General features: G+C 43.3%; 1 protein-coding gene across 6 annotated transcripts in view; it reads left to right on the top strand.

Moving 5' to 3' along the window:
* PRIMA1 (proline rich membrane anchor 1) overlaps nt 1–26,787 on the top strand; it is a 149,486-nt gene that overhangs the window by 17,457 nt on the left and 105,242 nt on the right. For 5 of the 6 annotated variants that reach the window (XR_010988626.1, XM_068148826.1, XM_068148827.1 and 2 more), the window contains one exon: nt 13,376–13,505. Coding sequence is in view for 5 of the 6 variants with exons in the window: in XM_068148826.1 (XP_068004927.1) it covers nt 13,376–13,505 (130 nt within the window). In the remaining variant the exon portion in view is untranslated. Of the gene's footprint in view, nt 1–13,375; nt 13,506–26,787 lie in introns of those variants that run through there. The other variant, XM_068148829.1, reaches the window with a different exon arrangement.

Below are 26,787 nucleotides of genomic sequence, written 5' to 3'. Positions count from 1 at the left end.
ATAGAAGATTCTGAATTTTTTTCAATTCTGTTACGAGATGCAACAAGGAAGCCAAAGCCTAACACAGTGGGGCAGTCGACTGGCTTCACTCAAAAACAGTCATGGGACAGGCACACACTGGCAAAGGGTGGGCTGCAACACTGGTTCTGCAAAGTTGATTACAGCCTATTACAGGTGTTAAGTTCATCCTTAAACCTTGTGGGGAGTTCACTCACCTCTGTGTATTATATTCATTGTTAAATGCTGTCTAGAAAATCTCTGCCAGCCAAAGCAGAATAGAAGAGGGAGCTAGATATCTGGATGTATGTGTGTGCATGATGCTTGTTGAATACTGATGGAAAAATGCTGATAGGTTTTCAGGTATCAGAGTGCTGAAATGACAAAGTCAGACTTAACATGGAGATTCAGTGTTTTCAGGCTTCTTTTCTCCAAGATACTTTTTTCACTGCTGTAATACAATGAGGTCCCACAGTTTTCGAGAGCAAGCAGATGATCCTCAGTTCTGATGCTTCCCCTCTGGAGAATAGCTGGGGCTCTCTGTGTGCATCACTCACCACTGGAGAGGCAGAATGTGTGTTCGTGCAATGGAGTGGATGGTACTGTGCTGACACATTTCTGCTTCTCTCAGTTGTGCCTCTGTTCAAAAGAACTGAGAAATTACTGTCCCTAGGTCAGTGTTGTGTTCCTGATGTTTGGCCGTATAACATGGCCTCATTGCTGTGTTTGCTCAATAGGTAGTTGATGGGAAGGTCAGGAAAATACAGCTAGTTCTTATAGAAATACAGGTGAAGTACTTTTAGATTTATCTATTTACCCTATCACAGAATTGAGAAAGGAACCACAACAGTGCTAACATGCACTTGAAACAATTTGGATCTGTCCCCACCCTGGAGAAGGAGTAACAGGCTGGGGCAAAAATCTTTCCAAAATCACCAAATAAGCAAGGCAGAGAGCTGAGGCGGGAACCCACATCCTGAGAGTTCTGAATATCTGTCTTCTACACACAGTGGTACTCTGCCTAAGGAAAGGGAGGATAAAGCCTATATCCTAAAACTCAGAAGATTAAACCTAATGTTGTACATAAGCATAGCCAAGTTAAATCATCCTGGCTTTCTGAGTGCTCAGAACCTCTGGAAATCAGGTCACCTTCTAAAATAAATTCCAGGGTACTAATTTAACGGCAAATTTTCTGGCACTTGAGACCTGTTTCTTAGAGGCACCAGATACCCACTAATCTGATTGATGACTCCTGCATTTCAGAAAGCAGGTCACCAAATACAGCAGGGTTCTCCTAAGTGACGACTCTCATGGGGAGGCAATGCTTAGGACTATCTGGGGATGTCACTAGGACTATCTTGGTGCTGCCCAGCATGGCACTGTTCCAGGTTGCAGTGAGCAGGGAAATGTGTTGGTGTTCATGAAGCTCTCCAGAATGACCACGTTGCTGCAAGAAGGCTGCTTTGCAAGGCACAAGCTTCAATTCTCATTTGCTCAGGACAGTAACCAATAGTGTGTGATTTAATCAGGGTAGAAACAATTCTGTTATTTTTGCTGAGGGAGAATCAGATGTCAGGGGAAAAATGGTGTCTCATCAGGAGACTGCTCCTTAGAAAAACATGTGACAAAGTCAGATCAGAGGGCAGTGGCTGACGTGAGCCTCCATTGTAAAGATAAATGCCAGAGCCGAGTGTTAACACAGAGACTAACTATGATGTAATCTCCTTAAAAGCCTTTTTTCCACAAGGACTTTAAATGCTACCCCTTCTCCAGATCATGCTTTAGAGAACAGACTCCCCCTCTGTGCTCACCAACCCTGCTCTCCTCCAAAAGACCTTGGCAGCTGAAACCATGTTTTGCTCCTATCTGTGGGGTCATACCTCAGTTCTGGCAGGTCCCATCAGCTTCACCAACAATCTAATAAGATTAAGGCTGGCAGATCTGGCTCTCAGCCTGTCGATCATTTGGAGCACAGACTTTCCCTCCTGACTTTTTTTGATAGTCCTTTCAGTGCTCTGCTGTGTGCATTATCATCCTTCCTTAAGCATACAGGAATCTGAACTGAAATCCTAGTTCATATTTGTAGCTGTGCAAAACCAATGCAAGTTATCCCACAAGCTTAGGATCAGCCCTTCATTGTCATCTTACAGGATCTCACCTTGTTTCTGTCCATAGGTTTCAGTTGCACAGAGCTCCTGGGCACGGCGTCAGTGTGCTGGCTTGGGTCAGAGATTTGGCACCTGCCCAGCAAGTCAGCCAGGGAGTTTGCTGCTTCCACCCCTGTAATGTAGTTATGGCCAAATCCAGAGTTTGCATCTACTCCTAAGGTGGAGGCAACATGATCCAGAGGGTAGGACTGGCCAGGAGTCAAAAGACGTTTTGTTTCTTGGCTTTTTCACTGAGCTGTGGTGACTTTGCACAACCTGCTTCCTCACAATGTTTGTCTCCTGCTTGGGCAGCTGATACTTACACCTGCTATTATTTTTATTGTGGTCCTAGTGATATGTGCATTTTCTAAAGGACTCTCAAATCTACCAAAGAAAAGCAGCTGCATAATACCTACCAAGACAGCAAAGCAACATGGACTGTTCATGGAATTCACTGCAAAACCCAAATGTAAATATATGCAGCTTCAATAATGTCTAAAGCTTAGATATTAAACACCACATTTAAAACTCCCCAAGCCAGATCCTTTCTTTTTCACTGACTGTATTTGCACTGATGGTAACAGTCCTATTTTTTGCAATGAGCTGTGGACTACTCTTATCACCAACCGCTTTGTAAAACTCCTGCAGAACTGCCCCTTTTTTCCTCCTCTGCAAACTCCAGCCTTCACAATTAAGCACAAAACTGAGCACGTTTCTTGTTTCAGAAGGGAAATATTTTTAGAAAGTGGGAGAAAACTAAGGAGACGAGGGAACCAGGAGTGTAGAATAACAGCATCTACAGTGTAAAAGCTGCAGGGGAGGGAATTTCTCCAGCATCATCCCACACATTTTTATTATAGCAGAAGTTCCCACTGTGTAGCGATTGCAATATCCTCCTTAAAGTGTAGTAGGAACATATGCACAGAGCAGCTGCATGATATAAACTTGTCTGCAACATAATGTGATAAACAGAAGTATCATCTGCTACAGGAATATCGGATTTCCACTAGTATTATTTAACCTAGCTACTCCAGGGAGGCAGTAAATCAGGACATCTTTTCTGCTGAGCACACCACTATTGCCAGGAAAATAGTTGTTTACACAACTAGCTCATAGTACTCTGGAAATTACCCTGAGATTGTAAGTGACAAGAATGGCATGGATCAGATGTGAAGCAGGAAAAATAAAAATAATGGGAAAAAAAAAAAAAAAAAAAAGTTAACCAACCTAGATTTTTTTTTTCCTGTTTCAAAATTTGCTCCAAAATTAGCAATTCTTATTTTCTTTAAGCCAATCTGTTGCACATCATACACAGTTACAGCTCCAGAGGAGAGGGTAATGGGATAGGATATTGCAGTTCTTTCCTTGCTGGGTAGCATCTTCCATCTGTGCTTGTTCTCTTTCATGGGATCTCAGGCAACAGGTCCAGCAGGGAAGCTTTCTGGGTCACTGCTCCCTGGGGACTATGGTAATCCAAATCCTTTCCATTGTGTTTGGGTTTACTGGAGATGAACTTGCCTCAAGTGGACTTCATCTGTTATTGAAGCTGTCATCCATTCCTGCCTTTCATTCCTGCTGCACTGGCCCAGTTCCCCAAGTTAATGATGGCTGTTCTTAGGTTTGCCTTTCTGTGCTGCACATCCTGCATTTTTTTTCCAGCTCTAGGGACAGTAACAGGTAACAGTGTGGCCATCAGTTTGAGCAAAACAGCCCTGTGTGTTTGGGGATTCTCATATTTTATTGTATTTGCTGGATTTAATCCACACTTCTTTAGTGTTTATATCTCTCTTTTGGAGCTTGCTTTATCACTGCTTTGCAGGGGGAAGCAGCAGGAGGGCTGGGGCCACATCCCCACTGTTGTGCCCAGAAGCTACAATGCCAAAGCACTTCCATACCAGACACTTGAACATCATAGAAGCAACAGAATGGTTTGGGTTGGAAGGCACTTTTAAAGCTCTAGACCACTCTCACCACGGACAGAGACAATTCTCACTAGATCAGGCTGCTCAAAGCCCTTTTCAGCCTAGCCCTGAACACTTCCAAGGATGTGGTATACACAGCTTCTCTGGGCACATATGCAAGCATACAGCAGTGCATGTGACACTGCCTTGCTCCTCTAAGATTGTCTGCTCACAATATGTCCTGTAAGTTATTTCATATTTCCAATGTCAAGACTGTAGCTGCCATGGAGGTGCCAGGAGGGGAGCAGTGCGTGAAGCCCTCCAGTCAGCAGCTAGATGGGGTTGGTTATGACCATGGCTTACCATGGAGCAAAGAAGTTGCCCCATTGCAGTTATGGCCATATCCAGTTTTTCTTTCTGCAAGGTTTGATTGTGGGTGCATGCTGCTGACAATGGTGACTTGCCACCACCAGTTCATGTGGTTGAGGCTGGACCTGCTCTAACTCTTTCTGTCTTGGATCCACTGTACATGCAGTCTGGGAATGCCTCTACCTTCCCCTCCCTCAGTCTGTTCACAGTCTTTACTCTGTTTGCTGTTCAGCCTGCAGGCAGTGCAGAGGATTATGGCCTCTTGCAGGCTGTCTCTGATGCTGCAGCTGCCCAGCCAAGGAGGGGAACTGACCCAGCTCTCAGGGCTCCTGTTGATACCAACATTGTTTTTGGCATTTGATTTGATGAGCTCCTGCATCTCCCCTTCAGCGGTTCAAGTGTGGCCAGGTGTGTTGTCTGCAGGCAATGTCTGTGAAGGGAGGTTGATGAGGTGATTTTTGTACTTGCCAGGGAGACAGTGAAGTGTATCCATTCACATCTTATAGCTCCTGTGTCTTCCAAATTAATCATTTCAGAGACATACAAAGGTGCTCCAAACGTGAATGCCATTATGTATTCAGCCCATGTGGGGAATCTCAAGTTCAGGGAAGAGGAAGAGATTAAAAAATGTTATTATTGGAATCATAGAATAGTTTGAGTTGGAAGGGTTCTTAAAGATATCTAGTTCTAACACCCCTGCCATGGGCAAGCACACCTTCCACTAGATCAGGTTGCTCAAAGCCCCATCCAACCTGGCCTTGAACACTTCCAGGGAGGGGTCATCCAAAACTTCTCCATGCAACCTGTTCTAGTGTCTCACCAACCTGGCAGAAAAGATTTTCTTCTTAATACCTAATCTAAATTGCCCCTATTTCAGTTTGAAACCATTACCCCTTGTCCTATCACTACACTCTCTGATAAAGAATTGTCCCCATCTTTACTGTAGGGCCCCTGTAAGTATTGGAAGACTGCTATAAGGTCTCCCCAGAGTCTCCTCTTCCTCAGGCTGAACAACCTCAATTCCTTTAGCCTGTCCTTATAGGGCCAGTAGAGTTTCTCATGCAGTTTGTCACCAACGCTCAGTAATTGATCCTGAGGAGCCACTCAGACTACAGACACATTTAGCAAAATTCTTGGCTGGGGAAGGACTTCTCAGGATATCAGGTAGTGATAGGACTAGGGGGAATGGAATGAAGCTGGAGGTGGGGAGATTCAGGCTGGATGTGAGGAGGAGGTTCTTCACCATGAGAGTGGTGAAACCCTGGAATGGGTTGTCCAGGGAGGTGGTCGAGGCCCCATCCCTGGGGGTGTTTAAGAGCAGGCTGGATGAGGCTCTGTCCAGCCTGATCTAGTGTGGGGTGTCCCTGCCCATGGCAGGGGGGTTGGAACTAGATGATCCTTGTGGTCCCTTCTAACCCTGAATGAAACTATGAAACTATGAAAGTTTCGTTTATGTGGCTGCACACGTACACCCCTTTATACACATAGATTAAAGAGGCACAGACAGCCTTTCTGCATACACATGTATCAGTATGCATACATGTATTGTGTGTGTCTCCCCGTATATACAAACGCCAGGGAGCTTCTCTCAAAGCATGCAGAAACCTGACATGGTTAGATAAGCCTCTCCACCTGTCAAGGGAAAATGACAGTCCTTCCTTCTGTGAGCACGTCTTTGTACCTGATTGCCAGTTGCTTTCTGTGGGCAGCCGTGGCTGCAATGTAAATGTGAGTTCAGGTTTCCCTCTGGCCACGTGTAAGCTGCAGGGACTGTGCATCAGGGCAGGTGTAGGGCTGGGGTGAGTGGAGGATCTGCTGCATGGCCACACTCATGAATGGCTTTCTGCCCTGGGAGGCAGCAACAAGGTCCCCCATCTCCTGATCAGCTCCCCCATCCTCCCAGGAAATTTTCCCCTCAAATCCAAGAGTGTCAATGGACGTGGTCTGAAGGGAACACATATTCTGTTCCTGAAATGCCTTTTAAAATAGTTGCTGAAGATCTATACTTGTACCAAGGTCTAGCAGTAGCACAAACTTCCTTAGAATGCTCTTTTGAAGGATTTATTTTTCCCATGCTGGCTTCCTCTTGCTGTTAGCAGCCCTAGGTAAACACAGAATGTTCTTACCACGTCGATTATCCAAGCCCACATGTAGCAGTTTCTACGTGACAAAATACAGCAAGGAGGAGATTTTGGGTGGAAATTAACTGTAAGATCATCAAATCCAACTGTTGACCTGACACCACCATGGCCATTAAACCATGTCCTGAAATGCCATGTCCACACATTCTTAAGATCTCCAGGGATGGTGGCTCTGCACTTCCCTGGGCAGCCTGTTCCAATGCCTGACCACTCTTTCAGTAAAGATTTTTTTCCTAATATATAGCAATGATGTCTCCCCTCATTTTCCTCTTCTCCAGGCTAAACTCCCTCAGCCACTGCTCATAAGACTTGTTCTCTAGACCCTTCACCAGCTGTGTTGTCCTTCCATAGACCCACTTCAGCACCTCCATCTCTTTCTTGTAGTTAGGGCCCAAAAAACCCAGTATTCAAGGTGCAATCTCTCCAGTGCTGAGTACATGAGCACAATCACTTCCCTGGCCCTGCTGGCCACACTATTCCTGATACCAGCCAGGATGCTGTTGGCTTTTGTGGCCCCCTGGGCACACTGCTGGCTCATGTTCAGCCAGCTGTAAAACAGCATCCCCCAGGTCCAATTCCACTGGGCACCTCTCCAGCCACTCTGCCACAAGCCTGTGTAGCACTGCGGGGGGTTGTTGTGACCAAAGTGCAGGACCCAGCACTTGGCAATGTTTAACCTCATATGGTTGATCTTGACCCATTGATCCAGCCTTCATATCATCCCAAGTTAGCTTACAAATCCTGCACCTGGAGAACCCATAGCCTCAGGGCTCTGGGGACTGAGCTGACCTTCAGCAAAACTTGGAGCCGTGCTTAGGAGCATCATCATGCAGATGTTAGGACAAGGTCCTCAGCTGGCACCACTCTCATGGCTAGGTGGGCTTCTACTAATTTACATCCTTGAACTCTTGGCCCTTTTGTATTAGCTGCTTAAGACTTCATTTTAATGTATAATTAAGTTAATCATCATTAAGTTAATCAGCATTCACTTTGTGATGAATTTACACTGCTGGGGGGAGTGAAGAGTCTTGTGTGAAAATAGACTCAGGGTCTTAGGCTCATCAGTGAAATCACCTTTCTCAAAAAATACGTGGGCATGTGGTGAAGGCTCTCCTTGTTTCTCACCTTTTACACAATACAATGTTTGTAGACTGAGTGTCCAAACTTTGGTGTTGTGTGTGTGTGTAACTGTTCCTCTGTAGGGTCTCGCCTCCCAGAACTGAAGTTATTTCACATTAGTTAGTGGGGTGTCCTGGGAGTCTTTTTGTGTACCTTGACATCTGAAATCACATCTAAACCTTGCCACATTTTCTGAGCTTGTTTCTGCATCCCAGTAGTGATCATGGCTGTAGGAACTAGTGGCATCTCTCTGTCTTGTGAATGAAGATGCCAACATGCAAATTATGGAAATATATCAAAATAATAAGCCAAATAAGAGTGAAGATGAGACCAGAACCCCAAACCCCACCTTAGCCAGCAGATCAATGAGTCTTTAAAACACATGACTGAAGCCCTTGGAATATGAACCTGTCTTCAAAATAAAATCCAATCTTGCTTCCTGGCATGCTAATTAAAAGTGCATGGCTGATTCAGGCAGCCCTACAATAGCAAGAAGAATGCTGCAGGCAAAAAGATGGCAGGATTTAGCCTGCTGTTTGTGTACAATATTAAAAACGGGCAGATGTCTCATAAAGGTGATTATTATGCCAGCACTCCTGACCTTCTACAAGAACAGGAATAAAAGCAGGAGGAAAAACAATAATCAGTTCTGATTCATCTTGAAAGCGTGCTTCCTTTTAAGGCATGAAGTTGCCATTGTTGTAGAGAGGTGTGGGGGGTCACTGTCACCCTTCCACAGCACATCAGTGCACACTCATCAGCTGCCTGGAACTGAACCTGTAAGTGGATTGACACACTCAGACCTCAGTCAGAGACACCTCCCCTGGGATTGTACACGGGAGCACGGGTCACTCCCTTAGCTATTTTCCAGCTCAGCCCTGTGTTTGGTTTGGGTTTGGGTTTTCTGTTTTGTTTTCTATTGTTTTGCTTTGTTGGTCTGGCTGATGAGTGAGAGTTGGTGGGAAAGGATGCCCTGATCTGTGCTCCCTGCCTCAACATTGCTGCTGAGGGCTGCACTGAGGCGCCAGCTGTCTCCTGACAAATTTAGTGGTAGCCTCCTAATATCTCAGCATTCCCACATGAAGAGCTACTAGCTTACAACACTTATTGCAATGGAAAGTAATAATCTTAGTCAAAATAAATGATGGGAGTACTAAATTTCCAAAATCTGAGCTTTATAATGTACAGCCATGCTTACTAAAGGTAACCTGAGGCCACATCCAAGGATTCCAAGTCTCGTTTCTGTATTGTGACAGGCAGCACAAGCATGTGTCATTTTTATAGCATACACAAAACAATGTAATGCTTAATCCAGAAGATTAAAACAGTTTCACCACTGTTTTGGGGGTTTGATAGCTCCAGACAATTTTGAGAGTGACCCACCCTGAGATTTCCTAAAAAGAAATCAGAGGCTTCTTTGTAATTTTATGGAAACTTCCTTTCCAGTGACACGACTTCTATTTTTGTGCTGGGACATTGAGGGAAGCCCTCTGTAGCTCAGCTAATCTTCCTGGTATGCACATTTCTGTCTAGAACCATGTGTGTACCGGTGGTTGAGTTACCATCCCTGGAGGCGTTCAAGAGGAGATTGGATGTGGCACTTGGTGCCATGGTCTAGTCGTGGGTCTGTGTTGATAGGTTGGACTTGATGATCCTCGAGGTCATTTCCAACCTTAGTTATACTGTGATGCTGTGATACCTGCCAACATTAGAACTGGAGCTATGTCTTTATGCTGAGCCTTCAAAACGAACTTATTCAAAGAATGCAAGTGTGTAAGGTTTTTTGGTACTGAAGTAGTTTGCAGGATGCCTTCACTCTGGAATGAATTTGTTTTCAATTAGTTGGATCCAGTCACCCACTGTACATCTGAAATGGGTCTGTTTATCATTTTATTTAGTCCTGGTACTGTTTGGAGTAGAAGGAACTGGCCCTCTAAGAGTAAATCTAACCAAGATCTGTACTTCATAAATTGTAAGGACAAAGGGGAAAAGGCATTGTGCTCATGTAGACTTTCCAGAGACAAAGGATTTTCTTTACTTGCTTAAGTCTTATTTTGAGTCCTATCTCTATAGCCGAATTTAGGCTGATTTTAGGAAAAATGAAAAGTCTACCTTAAACTAAATTCATCAGAGAAATACTCCACCAGAGCTGATGGGTTATTGTAATGAATAATTACTCTCAATGATAGTAAATAGCCTGTTTCTAATCTAAATATACAGTCTCCACATGTACACTCCTGAGTCATTTAGAAACCCTACCCAGTACCCATCAACCAATTCTGTGGTGAAGGAGGGAGTCACTGTTAAAAAAACACATTCTCTCAGTAGTGACTTTCCATCTGTAGTTAGATTTTGAGACATAACATTAACTCAGTTTATGTGTGCTACACTTACTGTGTAGCTTTATAGTTTAATAGTCCAAACATCATGTGGAATTAAGTCAAATGTCATAACAAAGTTTAAAGGTACCACACCAGCACTAATACACCTATTTACCAAACCATTAATCTCCTCAGAAAATGTCTAGTTAGCCTGACAAGATGTGTTTTCCTAAACCTGTGCCAGTTAGCATATTTTTTTTATTTTAATGTTTTATTAATTGAATAAGAACTTTAATTATTTCATCAGGATTTATGTGATTGCTTAGCTCACTCTGCTTATCCTGTTTAAAATGTCATACACTTTCCTGCCACTTTGCACCCAACCATTTGTTCAGTGTGCAGAAAGACATTTCAGGGCTTAGGAGAGCTGTTTGATACTGTGAAAATCACTTTCTCCATTCAGCTGATTTTGAGACCAGTGAGGAGCAGCCAGGAATTAGTCAAATCAGGGGCATATAATGCTCTGAGCAGCTGAAGCTGCTCACATGAGACCAGTCATGGGTGCCAAAGGAGCAAACACAGGCTGTCCAGCCCTCAGCTCTTGGTAATCCTGTGGTGATGACAAAGGAGCTCCCTGTGCCCAGGGAGTGCCCTCCACTCCCCATATACACCACTGTGAATGACAACAGTATGTGGCTTGTTGTCCCTTTACATAACAAGGGAAAGGACACGGTTTGGTTCTGAATCCATACACCTTTTAGAGGTTTATAAAGGATTTGAAAGAAGTGATACAAAGAAGGAAGCGACCATGAAAATTGTTTTCCTGCATTTTGTCGAAGCTTTTATAAGATGATGAAATAATCAGATATTGTCATTGTTTTGGGTAGCTGGAGACATCACCTACTCAGTGTTTTTCATTATAGTTTCAGTATCTTAGAAGAGAGTTTGGGACCTATGTCTTTGCTCCCCCAGAGAGTGCCTGAGAAATGCAGTGCTATTCTGTGCAAAGTGGCACAGTTGCAAGAGGATGTCCTCGCCCCAGGATAATTTCTCATTATCAATGGCATGACATGTGGGCTCAGCCCTTCCCAGATGCAAGCTGTTTTTTCTATACTGTAGGCACTGACTGGGGGTCTAGGACCCAGGCACAGGACAGAGAGCCTTCCCAGCCCTGGGCTTCCCCAGGGACCAGAGCTGTGAACCGCAACCTGAGGCATCAGAGACATCAGCACCTCCTTAACATCAAGAGCTCAGTATAGAATAGAATAGAATAGAATAGAATAAACCAGGTTGGAAGAGACCTTCAAGATCATCACGTCCAACCTATCACCCAACACCACCCAATCAACTAACCCATGTAACCAAGCACCCTGTCAAGTCTCCTCCTGAACACCTCCAGTGACGGCGACTCCACCACCTCCCCAGGCAGTCCATTCCAATGGGCAATCACTCTCTCTGTGTAAAACTTCCTCCTGACCTCCAGCCTGAACTTCCCCTGGCGCAGCCTGAGACTGTGTCCTCTTGTTCTGGTGCTGGCTGCCTGGGAGAAGAGGACCCACCAAGAGGCATGTCTCTGAGCACATGGCACTTCCTAGGCACCTTGCTGGATCTTTGGGAAGTTCCCTTGCTCAGATGACTTTCCCAACTGTATGCAGAGGCATCCATGCAGACTGGGCTTGGGCTTCCCATCATCAAAAGGGACACAGTCTGGAAGATGAAGGGGTTGAGAGCAGCCCTGTTGCAGTTGACACATTAATAAAGTAGAAATTCTGTTGCTGAGATAGTCTGGGAGTTCACATTGTCAGAAGATGAGCCAGGAACTAGTCCTTCAAATGACTTAATCTTTAAGCTTTATTTTTCTCTCCCACAGGCAAAAAAATCCATTAACATACACACCCCACACAGTCAATGTATGTACAATAAACTGAAGGCAATATTTGCTGGACAAATATGATCACACTGACAGTGTGTGCCACCAAATGCTGAACTGCCTATGATTTATCAAGCTGTTGCCTTTATTATTTTGATTGCTTCATGTAGTTTATTACTTAATCTTTTTATCAGGGGTTCCTGTGGATTTCTTGGTGTGAATGTTGCTGATCCTTCTATAGATCATGCAACCAGAAAAAAAAAACCCTTTTCTCAGTAACTGTGTATTTCAGGATTTAACCTAATGAGCATTAACCTAAGGGTACATATATGTCTTTTCCTAATCAAACACAGGAGACACAGGACATGTTGGATCCCAGTAAATGATGCAAGTGTGATGACATTTTAACTTGTCAGCTATTTATGATTTTTATAGTGGGAAGTTCAGAATACTGGATAGATCAGATCAAATAATTAACTCAAAAAAAAAAAGTGGGGGGAAAAAAAGCCTTTTGCTTTATTTAATTCTCTCCCCTACCTGACTGAACATGTAGCTTTAGACATCCACATTTGCTGATTCATTATTTAACTTCATTTAAGGTGATCCAAGTTCTCGTGGAGTTTTTGTGGTTACACACACTGTGTTGAGGATCTCTTCCCCCTGTGCAGTACACTGATACTGCTCATGACAGTATTGTTGCTCATTGTCCTTCAGGAAATATGTCTCCTCAAAGCATGGGAACAGAAATATGGCCCTGTAGGAAAATATTTTAGCTAAATGCCACTAGTATTCCTTCTGATGCAAAATCTTGCTTGTTTTGGGTGATACTTACATGGACAATTATAGCCATAAATTGGATAAGAAAAAATTAATTAAAATTGCTTGTATTTTCACAAGTTAAGGTTTCTTAATGTTAACAGCTCTTAGCTATTGGTCTTAGAATTCAAAGACAATGCAGTAGGAAAGAATGGACTTAGAATTCAAAGACAAATAGGAAAAAAGCTTGTCAGCTATAGTCCTCTAAAAGCAAATAATAAATGTGATAAATTCTGGTTCTTGTAAAACAAGTCCCCCTTCCTTGTTCCAATGATAGAAGATGAAATAGTGATTAGTAGGCTCTGCTGTGGGTCCCTGTAAAACCTCTCCCCTTATCAGCATAATGGCTCTCTCTAAAACTCAGTCTGATGCAGCAGGAGCTGGGAAATACAGAGGGCGAAGAGGTTTCCCACAAGTAGCAGAGCTGTGCCCTTCACCTTTGTGCTCAGCACCAGGTTGTGGATAACACGGACACAGCGGACTTGGTCATCTGAGAACCATGACAAGAAATATCTGTCACCAAACAGAGGAGTTGATTGCTTGATGGGGGGGAGGAAATAAAAAGTCCTAAAGGTGAAATAACCTGTTCACATGTATCTGTGGACCTGGTATAGTGCTATTGCATGGGTGACTGAAGCATATCTGATTACAGATACACTGGGAGAACTCATGTCTTTTTCTATGCTCTTTACAGCTCCCAAGTCTACCTTTTGTCCCACTGAAGAGACCTGGTGGCCAGGCCTGATTATTATCATTGCAGTATGCTGTGCCACACTAGTGTTCCTCCTCGTAGTTGTCATCATTTGCTACAAAGCCATAAAAAGGTAAGATTCCACACACTTTTAATTTGTTTAGGGAAAAGCAACCCCATAAAGGTTGACCCAAGACGTGCTTGACACCCTGTTTTGTTTAAAGACATCCTAAAGGCAAAATGCATTCCATAGTTAATGTGTGTTTTTTTTTGGGAAGTGGCTTTTTTTATACTGTATCCTTCTGGTGTAAAGGGTGAAGTCCAGTGCACAGTCATGAATGTGAGGAGGAAAAAACTAGAAATAGGAGAGAATCACAATATTCAGATTAATAAGAACTTCTCCAAAGTTAAATTGCTACAAGTTATTAGGGAATGTTGATAGCTTTGTCTTGGCCAAGTGCAGAGGCAGGAAACACTGGGTTATCCACTTCTGGTAGTATTCAAATTTTTCATGTGGGATGTGAGATTTTTGGCTCATCCCTGTAGAGGTAGGAAACACTGGCCTATCTGCTTCTGGTGGTGTTCAAAATTTGCGTGTGGGGTATGCTGAGGTTGTTTAGCCAGGAGAAGAGAGGCTCAGGGGAGACCTTATTGCTCTCTACAGCTACCTAAAAGGAGGTTGTAGAGGGGGGGGAGGGGGTGGGGGTTGGTCTCTCCTCCTAGGCAAGCAGTGGCAGAACAAGAGGACATAGTCTCAAGCTGTGCTACGGGAAGTTTAGGCTCAAGGGGAGGAGCAAGTTCTTCAGAGAAAGAATAATTGGCCATTGGAATGTGCTGCCCAGGGAGGTGGTGGAATCACCGTCCCTGGAGGTGTTCAAAAAAGGATTGGATGTGGCACTTGGAGCCATGGTTTAGTTGTCAGGTGGTGTTAGGTGATAGGCTGGACTTGATGATCTCTGAGGTCTTTTCCAACCTGCTTGATTCTGTGATTCTGTGATGTGAAATTTTTGGCTCAGACTCATAGCTAATTGTAGCATTTTAAATTGATGCAATCTCTTCTAACTCAAGCTGTGTAATTTTTCATTTGAGGACTCCACTAGCAATTTTTTCTTGCTTCAAAATTATCACCCCCAGAATCAAATCCAAACCCTAAAATACAAAACTGTGTGTGTAAACTATTTTGAATACTCTGTCTTTGCAACAGATGTGCTTGCATAGGCCTACAGTACTTACTGACTTTGGTTACACTGAAAAATGGGAGTGGGAATAATTTCTTCACCTAAATAGCATTTCATATTTCTGTTGGAAAAAAACAGTATTTGAACATTTCTATGTGAAGGCTCCAACTGCAAGTCCAAAGCACTGAAAGTAACTTGTGGGAATTGGATGGATGGAGTTTCTTTCCTCCTCTCATGGTTTCAGTACAGCTCTGGGAACACACCACAGTTCTGGCTTCATGACGTCACTGTTTTGTACAGTGAGGGTCTTGAACAGGAGCTGTTGGCACAGCTGAGTGACACAGCCTGCAGCATTCCAAATCTTATCTGCATGCAAAACAATTGTTAGATTTTTTTATATGCCTCAGCCAGAATATCATAACAGTGGAGCACTGCATATATTTTGTGGTTGTCTGAAACATTTATGCAGGATTTCAAGGATACTGCATCCAAGATAATAAAAAAAAATTCAGAATTCAAACAAGAAGACTGTATTTAATTTCTTATTACATCTACTTAAGCATCTTTGCTATTCTAGTTTAGCTAAAATGAATGCTTATTAATTTGGTGGAGTTGGAAAGCCTTCATTGTAGTGGCTGCACTTTTAAAAATCATCTATGGAAGACTGAAACTGGAGTTCAATTGAGCTGGGACCACAGTGCAAAATCTCTTGTAATTCCTAATCTACCATTGGCTGCTTGTAGAGGGTTGATCCAGTTCCATGAGGAAAGCTGTATTAGTTTCAAAACCAGCTATTATATTAGTCTGCCTACTGCCAAACAGTGAATTATTTCCGCCAAGGATGCAACATATATGTACAGGAGCATCAGCTCTCCAATTTGTGCCTACTGAGGAAATACCCTTCAGATTGGCTGTGATGCTGGTGGATGGAGAAACAAAGCAAAAATGTAAACAGACACATTTAGAGCTGCCTTGAAAGGTTTTGGGAATTCACATAACAGTCTCATGCTTCATGTTAGTGAACAATAATACCAATACTCGATGGAGACACCTCTTATTTGTAAACAGCTTGAATATCAGTGTACAAGTCAGCTGCTTGAACAGACATTAGGCTCAGAGAAAAGAGACATTTCCTCTTAGATCTTCTCACTGTTGAAATTCACACTGCTGGCAAATGCTAAGCTGAAAACTGCTCAGATGTGAGATAGACAGCTATAAAAGAAAATCCTATTAATTTTATTTTAACACAGCAACTAGAGCATTTCTTTTCATCAATGAGTCCTTCCTAAAACAGCTCTCTTAAAAGGATGCACTAAAGTGCCTGGCGGCATTCCCCAGTAATTCAGATTCCTTGATCCACAGTAAAAGATACTTATTGATAAATGCTGGGAAATAAGATGCTTCTGTTGTGAAGCATCTCTGCCTTCAACACAGCATACTATCACATGCTGTTGAGCTGAATTGGCTTAACTGGTGTGAGTGAAAAATCATTCACTCAGTTTTTGGCTGGGAGGTAGAGGTGGCTAGAGAAAGAGTAAGGGGATTAATCTGAGTGATCATGAAGTTAAGAGTCTCTCCAGTGTGTTGTCAGCCTCTTGCTCCATAACCCTACTCTGTCCTGTGCTTTCTCACACCGCCATCCGACCACCTCTCCTCTGCTATCCTCCTCCAGGGTCTTTGTTCCCATGTATCTCCTGGAATTAGGACCTCTGTCCTTGCAGCATCTCTGACAAATCTGCCTCCTGCCTCCACTGAAGAGACGCTGGAGAGTGAAATAAGAGCTTGCAGGGTATAGCAAGAGTTAAATGTTATAGTAGGAAATTGCAGGCAGAGATTTATTTGCACAGAGCTTGGATCTGTTGTACTAATCCCTCACACAAATTTAAAGTAGAAAGAAAAAGAAAAATCCTATTGTGCTTAATTTAAAATCTCATTTAGTGGTTTCAAAGGGCCAGACCCAATCCAACTCCCTCATATCTGCTTTTCTGTAGCAGGAAGAAAGGGAGTGACTGTCTCCAAGGTATCATAACTCTACTGTAGTTTTATTCAATCTGTATAAAAACTGCTTCTTCTGAGGTGGTTTATTTTCCCTTGTGAAAGCTAAAACTTCAGCATATCACTGATTTTAGGCACTAAGGGTTTCTGTGATAAAATACAACCCGGCAGATCAGTGCTTTTATTCATCTATCAGAACTAAACAAGCGTGCTGCTACCTTCACACCTGCATTTCCCCTGGAAATACTCCAGATCTCCCCATAAGAAATGGTCATAAGAAATGCTGAAATCCATTCCAGTGGATGGATTTGACCTCTTTCATTAGGCAACTAATACCAAAAGGTGTCAATCAGCTTCAATAGTCAAAAAACTGCTAGACAGGTTAAATTCTGGGGAAGATACTGTAACAGGTTAAAGTGCTATGAACGGGTTAACCTGCCTGTTTCCCCCCAACACAGAAGTGAGGGAAAAATAACACGCAATCCCTCTGGGTTGAGATAAAAAGAGTTGAGATGAAAAGCAAATCAGATAATAATAATACAATGCACAATTACCTTAGCCAATGATATAATGCACAATTACCTTAGCTTAGCCAATTTGCAGCATAAAGCAGACAAGCACTAGCATAAAAGCAGAAAACCAAGGAACTAGCCCATTCCCATCTGCCTCACTGCCATTCCCACAGAAAAAGAGCCAACACCCAAACCCTGGAACCCAAAACCAGCAACCAGAACAGGAAGCCTCTCATGTTACAATCTGAACTTCAAGGCCCATAATACTTTTCTCCAGCCAGCACTTTCATTTTGAAGCTGGCATGAGGCAGGATGGTTTTGTATAACAGCAGCAAATATTCAACTTAACCCATGACAGTTTTATATGGGATGATTCTTCAAAGGCTCTTTAAACATCCCATGAATTTCCTGTGTGATGTGTGTGATGCTGGTGTCTGCAGTGTTGAACACTGCATGGCTGGTACAGAGTACAGCTGTGTGTACTGCTGCACAGATCAAGCACCAGAGGCAATCGCACATGATAATGTGTTGTGCTGCAGCAGGGTACACACATGGTGACAGCACCCTCCGTTCGGTAGTGGAGGAACAGCTGTTTTCTCTGGTCTTGGTGACAAAGGGGTATTTCTCTTTTTTAAAAAGAAAAAATTCCTCTTAAAAAAACTTTTCCATGGCACTTTAGAAAAAAATTAAGGATTGGTGCTTACAACTGGGAACAGTCATGATCTGTGCCATCTGTAGATTTCTAGGAGAGGCTTAATCCTTGGTTGTGACTCAGACCCGCTGTCAGCAGTGGGACTTGCCTGTTCCATTTGTGTATAAGTTTAGGCTTGAGGTGAGGAGAAAGTTCTTCACTGAGAGAGTCGTTTGCCATTGGAATGGGCTGCCCAGGGAGGTGGTGGAGTCACTGTCTCTGGAGGTGTTCAAGAGGGAATTGGACGTGGCACTTGGTGCCGTGGTTTAGTCGGGAGGTCTGTGGTGACAAGTTGGACTCGATGATCTTTGAGGTCTCTTCCAACCTTGGTGATACTGTGATACTGTAAGGAAAGCAATCTCACAACCAGCGAGTTCTGTAGCACATAACAAGAGCAGATAAATACCTGGTTCAAAATCTGGAATACCTCCAGGTATTTCTTTACCACTCCTCTGTCTGTAAATGCCTACCATTCTTTCTCTTTCCCTGGATAACTGTTGCCAAGAAGTAAAAGTAGGAGGTCCAAGGACAACTCATAAATACCAAGGGTTAGGGCTGGGCCAGCCACTAGACAAATGACAGATGGTGTGTATTAAGCTCTCTCCTTTATTCCTAAAGGGGAAGATAAAGGGAATAAGGGTGAGAGACTTGTGGATTCTAAAATATAAAACAGCTTTAATAACACTAATTTAAAAATTAAATACATACAAATATATACAAACTCAATATTGAACCCAGTCCCCCTGATGGCAATTACATCACTATCATCACTGGTGCTGGTGGCAAGCACTGGGGAAGTCCCAGGCTAGGCTCAGCAGCAGATAGGAGCCAGATTCAGGAGCTGGATTCTGGAACTGGGTTCAGGAACCACTGGATTGAGATTGAAAGCAGAACACACAGAGTCCTCCTCAGATGCCTGCTATTGAAGAAGAAAGCTTGACCCTCATAATCCCTCATATTTATACCAAACACAACGTATATGGGATTGGAATACCTTGTTAGTTTAGGACCACCTGCTGGGTCACAGGTGTGGCCTTTTATTTTCTGCATCCCCAACGTGGTACACAAAATTTAGCAGTGATCTTGGTCTCCACAGGAGCAAGTACATGCAAGAGCCTCTCTGCATACCAATCACAGAATTGATAGGGTTGGAAGGGACCTCAAGGATCATCTAGTTTCACCCCCCCTGCCATGGGCAGGGACACCTCACACAAGATCAGGTTGCTCAGAGCCACATCCAGCCTGGCCTTAAAAACCTCCAGGGATGGGACTTCTACCACCTCCCTGGGCAACCTGTTCCAATGTCTCACCAATCCTTAGTAGTAACTATTAACATCAAGTGTTATCACTTCTAGAAGCAGACATTGTCTGCAAAAATATGATGTTCACCTCAGAAAATGTAATTACTTTGAAGAGACTGAGCTGAACAGTAAAACCACTGAAAAGAATTAGTTCTGTACTAACTCAAACAAGGACAATGAAACAGTAGAGGCTGTAGGAAGCTGGATTGTATCAGTATTACATGGTTTGTGGACTTGTGCAAGTGCACCATGCAGCTCTAACAAATATTAATCTGGTGTAAATCAGTGTGGATTCAAAAACAGTCAGCTCTGGAGGTGACTGTCTCTTAAGCCTTTGCTTTTAATGTCTCTAAGCACCTGAATGAATAACAGTAAGACAATAAGGCTGGAGGGAAGTGGGAAGTAAACACAGTAAAATGGATTAGCGAGAATGGTTTGGTAAATACGCAGCTGGGAGGGAGGAGAGAGAGACCTGCAGTCTGTAATCCTATTTCTGCAGCTCACTGGTGTGCCAGTGTCTGTGAGGGAAATAAGATATTTACATAAAAGGATAAATAAATCCCTGACTCGCTGTCTACAATTAAGATACTGGAGCCACCTCTCAAATCGCAAAGTGGAAAACAAAGCTGAGCATCCCGGTCTCTGTGCCAGCTGATACGACAGCTATGCAGCTTGGCAGGACATGTTTCAGATGGTTTTCCAACATGTGAAAAACCTGTGCTTAATATCTCCAGAACATCCATATGGTCTGAGATGGTTCATGAGTCACCCACCATGCCTAGGGATGTGACTTCTTGGCTCTGCTGGGTTTTAGGCAGGATGGAGACCTCTGTTCTCAGGTGTACCACAGGGTTTGCAAACAAAAAGCGCTCTTGCTAAGTCAGCAGAGAAGGCAGGCTGATGATAGCAAAGTTTTGCATGATATACCTTTTACTTAATATTCTGATTTTGTCAAGCCACTGTTTTACATGTGTCACATAGTCTAAGAAAAAGGCACCACAAGTGCCTACATATGTATTTTCTGAAGTAGACACTGAGTTCACCTTCAAATGCTCTCAATCACGGCAACATTGTACTGAAATAAAATGACAGACCACATTTAAACTGTCCTAAAACTCTTTGCTGAGGTATTTTCTAGGGTGCCTAGCTTTAGTGTAGCGTGCTCAATTTGTCCTCCAGTCTCTGGACTTTTCTGTTTCCTGCAGAGCTGTGTTTCCTGCACTGCCCCTGCATTGCCCCAGGTTTGACCATGCAGAACAAACCCTCTTGCTGCCTGACCTTTCAGCACACTTGTGGCCAGCAACCTTCACTTGCTGCTACCCTTAGCCCCTCTAATCTGTGGCTTCTGCTGACTTTGATACAGATGCCTGGCTACAACCTGGACTTCTGTGCAGTAAAGGCAGAACTTGGGGAACAAATGGCAGGAGCTGCACTTGGGCACACTTCCTCCTCTTTCAGGGAGTCTCAGCCAGATGTAATGTGGCATCTGACCACGGCAGTGTTAGTTCCCACTGTAACTTATGTGTGTTAGTTTCACACCTTTTTCTAACTAGTCACAACTTGGTCCATGTCTTAGGTAAGAGAAGGTGTTGGTAAAGGAAAGCTTAGAGGTGGCTATATGTACGATCTGGTTTTGGGTGCACCCACTGCTCTGAAGGAAGATTACATCACACGCTCCCACACTGCTGTGCTGTTTGCTGTTGTGCAGACACACTGTCTCGAGTGAAAAGGTACAGACAAGGTCCTCCTTGGCAGAGCTCTGATGATCCTCAGGCACACATCATTCACTTGCAGTCACCTTTGAGTCACTGGCAGCTGTGCTGCTGCCATTGCTGTGCTGCACAGTCTGATTTCTGTTACTTCTGCCCTTGCTTCTCTGTACCCCTATACTTACTGATAATTATTTATCATACTGTGGGGTTGCTAAGCAGCACACTTCCCCCTTAGCAGAGCTTTGCAGTGAAGGCAAGATATGCAGGAGGTCAGCGTGGGCAGAGGTGGGGTGTGATATCTGCTGGGGTGGTCCTGCACTGCCACACACTTACGCTACTCTGACTCTGGTGTCCCCTCTGTCAGCAGGAAGGTGGCCACTCCCTCTGGTATGGCTGTGCTGGAGTATTATGCTCCTGATTTGTCAGAGTTGTTTCCTACATAGCCATGTCAGACAGCATTTGTGGAGTTGAGCATTGCAAAATTCACTGCTCAAGCTAACAGCAGGTAATGGAGTGATACACTAACAGGAGTTCTGATGTAAAGGGTCTGATCTCAGGTGTATGCAAGATGAGTCAGAAAACAGGGTCATTCCTCATTCTGACCTTTGAAGAGAGGCCACACAAAGAGGTCCCAGGTAGAGAAATGATGCCTACTTTGGTGTCAGCTTTTTGAGACAGTAGCATGAAAACTTAGGAAAAATATTAATACTCCCAAACAACAGAAACTGCAGGCTGGGTTACTTCTTCCCTCCAGTTGCTCTGAGCCCTGGGAAGCCAGTGTGGAGACTGGCTGAACTCAAATCCTTCATCAGAAATTGCCTTCAATTGCAATTGTCTAAATCTTACTGCCCAAAACCAAACATGTGTGTAGACATTATGGTATGCAGGACTTGCTAGTTGCTCTGCTTCTGTATGGACCTGCCCCATTTGGACATATAGAACACAGGAAGGCTGGGACCAACTTATACAGTCCACTTACAGTGGGTTTGCATTTGTCATTCAAAGAGCAGTGTCTGGCTCTGCAGTCTTCTCTGAGTGAAGGAAGTCAGAAATCAGCTCTTGGAAATCAGTGATCTTAATCTAGTTCCTGGAAGAGACAGGTTACCTTAAATTCCAAGTGATCTAGGTAGTTGAAAAACTCAGTTAATTTTACAAGTTTTAATTTTCTCAGCTCCTTGCATTTATTTGTGTTGCAAAGAGTCCTCTATTAAAGATATTTCTATAAGATAAAATCTGCAGAGAATTGTGGTTCATCTACATAGAAATTAACTATTGCTATTTAAATAATGTTGTAAAATTCTATTTAAATAATTCAGTGAAATAGCTATAGCCTTGTTCTGCTACATGGATCAAGTCCATCATTCAAATTGCTGTCTATATTTGTAAGGATCAAAGAACAAGGTAGTTATCTATGTTCGGAAAAAAAATCTACTCACAAAGTAGCACAGATGATCAACTTTGTTATGGGGATGGAAAAATCCATTGCCTAAGATATCAGTATCTACAGTCATGTAGCTGGTGAGAGACACACTATCCATCAGAGACAGCAAGAGAGTAGTGAAGAGCATCCCTTGCTCATCTCCTCTCTCTGCCCTTATTATTCCAACTGATGCCCACTCTGACCCACAGTACAGCACCAGTTTGCAGACATGGTAAGCGATCCCTGCACCTTTTCCCTTTTTATAAGGACAACTTCTAAGTGGGAGCCCAGATAAAGAGTCTTTTTTAAATGTATTTTTCTGGCCTCACTGTAGCTGAGTAGAAGCAGATAGGAAGTTGTCAAGTTTTGATCAAGATATATGTTTTAGATGTATTGTCTATGTGATAGAACAAAACAAGGTGTGGATCAGGATTGGTACAGATGGACACTTGAAAATCACATTTCTTCAGATTTCCTAGTCAATGTCTGTTAAGCTCATTGAAGATAGAACGTATTGAATATTATTAGGTGTTGTTCAATATGTACCTAAAGTGGTGAATTTTAAAGGACTAAAAGAAAGATGTTAGTTTGAGCTTCCACTGTTGTTTTTGTACTACTGAGTGGCAGAGATAAGCAGATCAGTGTTTGTTGCCTTCACGCCAGTACCCTTGAGAACGTTTGTGTTTCAGTTTTGTTGTGAGACATAAACAGCTCTCACAGATATACACAGAAATGAAGGCTCAGACTTGAATGTGCATTCATAGAGAACATGCAGAGTCCAGTTTGGGGACAGCCTTAAACTTCTGTCCAGTGTTACGCAAGCTCCATGACTGATTTTAGTGAGACAGTAGCTTAATGCCACCACTGCAGTAATGCATCCAGACTGCACTAGTCTGGAGAAAGTTTACAGGAGGCCTCTGGGGAATGATGCTCTCTTCCTCCTTCTGATCTCCATGAAATTGGGGGGAAAAGCAGGAGAATGTGCTGCCTTCATTATTAGGTGTTACCTGTTTTGAGCCATCAGCCAGACCTGGGTGCCATAGTAGAGCAGCTCACCCTGTATCCAGTTCTCACTATAGGTATTGCCTTGATCACTGAGAATCACCAGGGGAGCAGAGGTTGCACCTGAAGTCCAGGGAAATTATTTTTCCCATAACATTGGTCATTTTGGTTCTCTGAAGCAGTCAGTATTCCTACTTTGATACTTCAGAGTGGCAGCCTAGACATCTTAGGAACATGGAACTGGAACAGGACCCTTGGGTCACCCTGTCTGTCCCTGGTATTGTGAGTATTGTGGCATTTGATCCTTTTCATAAACATCAGTTTCCTTCTTGAAGCTGTGTAGTTTTGCCTCTCTCCCTGCTTCCTCCTCCAGCAGTCCCAATTCAAACCATTATTCTTCTGAGATGTAAAAATAAAATAATTTTTCTTTTCTTTTGCATCTCCAGCTCAATTCATCTGTGGTTTTTCCCCTTTTATTCCTTTCAAATGCCCTTTTCTTTTCTGGTGTTCCCTGAGACCAGTTCCATCCCCTGTTTCTTCTTCTTCTTACATGAGATGGGTCAAACTTGTTTATCGTTTTCTCTAAGAAATTAGGACAGATATTGGAGCTGGCTATTCTCTGTAAGTTATTGACTTGTTAGGGTAGACCATGCCCATGCAATAGAGTTACATACAATCCTAGTTATCTGGGTGCTACATATATCCCAGGCTGTTTCTGCATTGCTTGGCAGAGAATGGTGTGCCTTGAACTGAGCTCCATGAGTGTACCTGAGCTGCCTACACTGCTCTGTGGCAGGGCAGGGCTTTGAGGAGCAGGAATTTGTCCAGCACTGCCAGTGTGTGTAGCACACTGCTAGGCATAGCAATGGCCATCCTCTGGGTATGTTTTGGCTTTGTTCAAAGCAAAGTGCCTTAATTCCATGCAGTTAGTGTCTTTGATGTTGTTGTTGTTTTTCATTTAGTGGCTTTTTGCCAGGCTGGAAGGCTGACAGCCTGAGCTCGCTTTTTTACATTAGACCTATTCAGTTTCTGCCTTTTCTCATCAAAACATATTGACAATGCACTGAGAGCACCCAACAGGTAGCACACATTGTAATATCCCTCCAGTCAATAAAACCTTTCAAAGATCATTAAAGGGAATGTAAAGAATGGGCTGTAATGAGAAGGGTCACTGAAAGTACTTTTATCTGTTATGTCAGTTAATAGTCCAGTATCCTGAAAATAAAGCTGCTTCTCTTCCTTGACATCAGTTTTGTGTTGGAGCATAATTCTGAAGTGAGCTTTATTGAAGACCTATTAGGAAATGTGATTGCATCACCTTAGTCTCCCAGGGACAGATCTTCCTCTGTAAATGAGAACAAATCTTCCTCAAGCCCAACAAAGACTGTGGAATTACTCTGACTTTGCACTACTGAAAATAAATGAAGGCTAAACTCCACTTCTCAAATTTCACGTGTGGCTCAGCAATCTACTGCAATTACTTGCAATCTGAACAGGCCAAATCCTCTCCAGATATACCCAGAACAGCTTCAGCAGGCTGAGGTGTATGCTCCTCTGCAGAAAGAGATCTGCCCACCACATTTTGCAGCTTGAGCACACCAGGTCAGGAACCTCTAAATGCTGATGAATGACTGCAGAGCAGGCCCATATGGATTTTTTTGTTTCCCTGAGAGAAGCACTCAGCAAAGGCCAGATCTTCAATCTGTGCACAGCAAGGGGAATTTGATTGTCAAAGGGGAACATGAACCACTCCAAAACAGAAATCGCCCACATGCCTGCAGGGCTTGTTTAAATGTACTCCAGAAACTGGTCAGCTAAAAATGGCTGTGAGGGAGAGCTGAATTAGCCATAAACTGCAGGCTGGAAAAATGCTCATGTGAACAGACAAAAGAAGAGACTCTTCATAGGAGATGGTGTCTCAGGGTTAGATCAAAGCCTATCGATACAACATGACTTCCTCCTTTTGCATAATGGTCCTAGCAGTGTGCCCTTGCACAGATATTCTCCCTTTCTCCTCTCATGGAAGACAGAAAAGGTCTGAAGATGTTAAAAATTGTATGCTTACATTCTTTTTAAACCTTATTTATCAGCTGACCACTAGCTGACTATCAGCTGACCTGGCTAAGACAGAAGTATTCAAAGATCTCTGGGGAAAGAACAGTCTTTTCTGATTCACCAAAGACACGCCTCATTTTTTATGAGGAACAAAGTGGCTATACAGCTTGATGAAGGAGACCTCCATCAAATATCCAAAACAGAAAGTAACCAAGTGTACATAGTCATAGAATCATAGAATCAATAAGGCTGGAAAAGACCTCAGAGATCATCGAGTCCAACCCCTATAGTCCTTCCAAACAATGCAGGTAATATCACTCAAGGTTACCTATAAAACTTCCTAGTTTGGAAGAGTAATTCAAAAGCATGACATATTGGGGTAATAAGTAATAACCCCTAGGGTAAGACAGTTTGCCTTTTAGATGCTGGACTATCTAACTTACCAGTCTGGAGATGTTGGAGATGTCTGGTTAGGCCGCACCTCAAGTACTGTGTCCAGCTCTGGGCCCCTCAGTTTAGCAAGGGTGTTGACTTGCTGGAACAAGTCCAGAGAAGGGCAATGAAGTTGGTGAGGGGTTTGGAATGCAAGCCCTATGAGGAGAGACTGAGGGAGCTGGAGTTGCTTAGCCTGGAGAAGAGGAGACTCAGGGGTGACCTTATTACTCTTTACAACTACCTGAAGGGAGGTTGTAGACAGGCGGAGGTTGGTCTCTTCTCCCAGGCAGCCAGTACCAAAACAAGAGGACACAGTCTCAGGCTGCATCAGGGGAGGTTTAGGTTGGATGTTAGGAAGAAGTTCTATACAGAAAGAGTGATTGCCCATTGGAATGGGCTGCCTGGGGAGGTGGTGGAGTTGCTGTCATTGGAGGTTTTCAGGAGGAGACTTGATGGGGTGCTTGGTGCCATGGTTTAGTTGTTTAGGTGGGTTGGATTGGTTGATGGGTTGGACGCGATGATCTTGAAGGTCTCTTCCAACCTGGTTTATTCTATGTATTCTATGTACTTCTATGTAAACACAGAGAATATATGTAAATAAAGGCTTTGAGCAATTCAGAGTATGGAAACTGAGAGTATTGAACACTGGTCCTCAAAAAAGCTGAGTGATAGTGAGTGCACTGCCAAAGGTTGTCTGGATGGAGCGGCTTATTATTATAACTGTAAAACAATTGCTTTGTACATGGGATGTAGTTGAGCCGGTAACCTCTTTCAACAAGTCATGAATAGTATGCTTCTTGTTTGCTGGACAGATAGATGCTCCACATATGGCTGTGATCTGATTTAACAGAGAAAAACGGAGGTTTCAGAGAATGTTCATCCTTAATGTTTCTTCTTTCATTTCTGTCTTTATATTGTCAAATAAAAATGACTCATACTGTTGCTGGCTTTTTTTCTGGTGACTCTTTCCATTACTCAAAACTATCTCCAGGAAAAATGTCCTTTAACATGTGCCCCATATAACTGGGCATTAGCACCAGGCTGGCCATTCGGCCACCGACTTGCTCATTGTGGGCAGCTGCAGACAAGTTCAATGGCTGTACCCCCGAAAGCA

The sequence above is a fragment of the Melanerpes formicivorus genome, unplaced genomic scaffold, assembly GCF_026170545.1.
Source record: "Melanerpes formicivorus ecotype bairdi unplaced genomic scaffold, bMelFor1.0.p_v2 SCAF_17, whole genome shotgun sequence".
Classification (NCBI taxonomy): domain Eukaryota; kingdom Metazoa; phylum Chordata; class Aves; order Piciformes; family Picidae; genus Melanerpes; species Melanerpes formicivorus.
The sequence above is the reverse complement of the archived record's forward strand: the minus strand, read 5'-3'. Positions and strand labels throughout refer to the sequence as shown.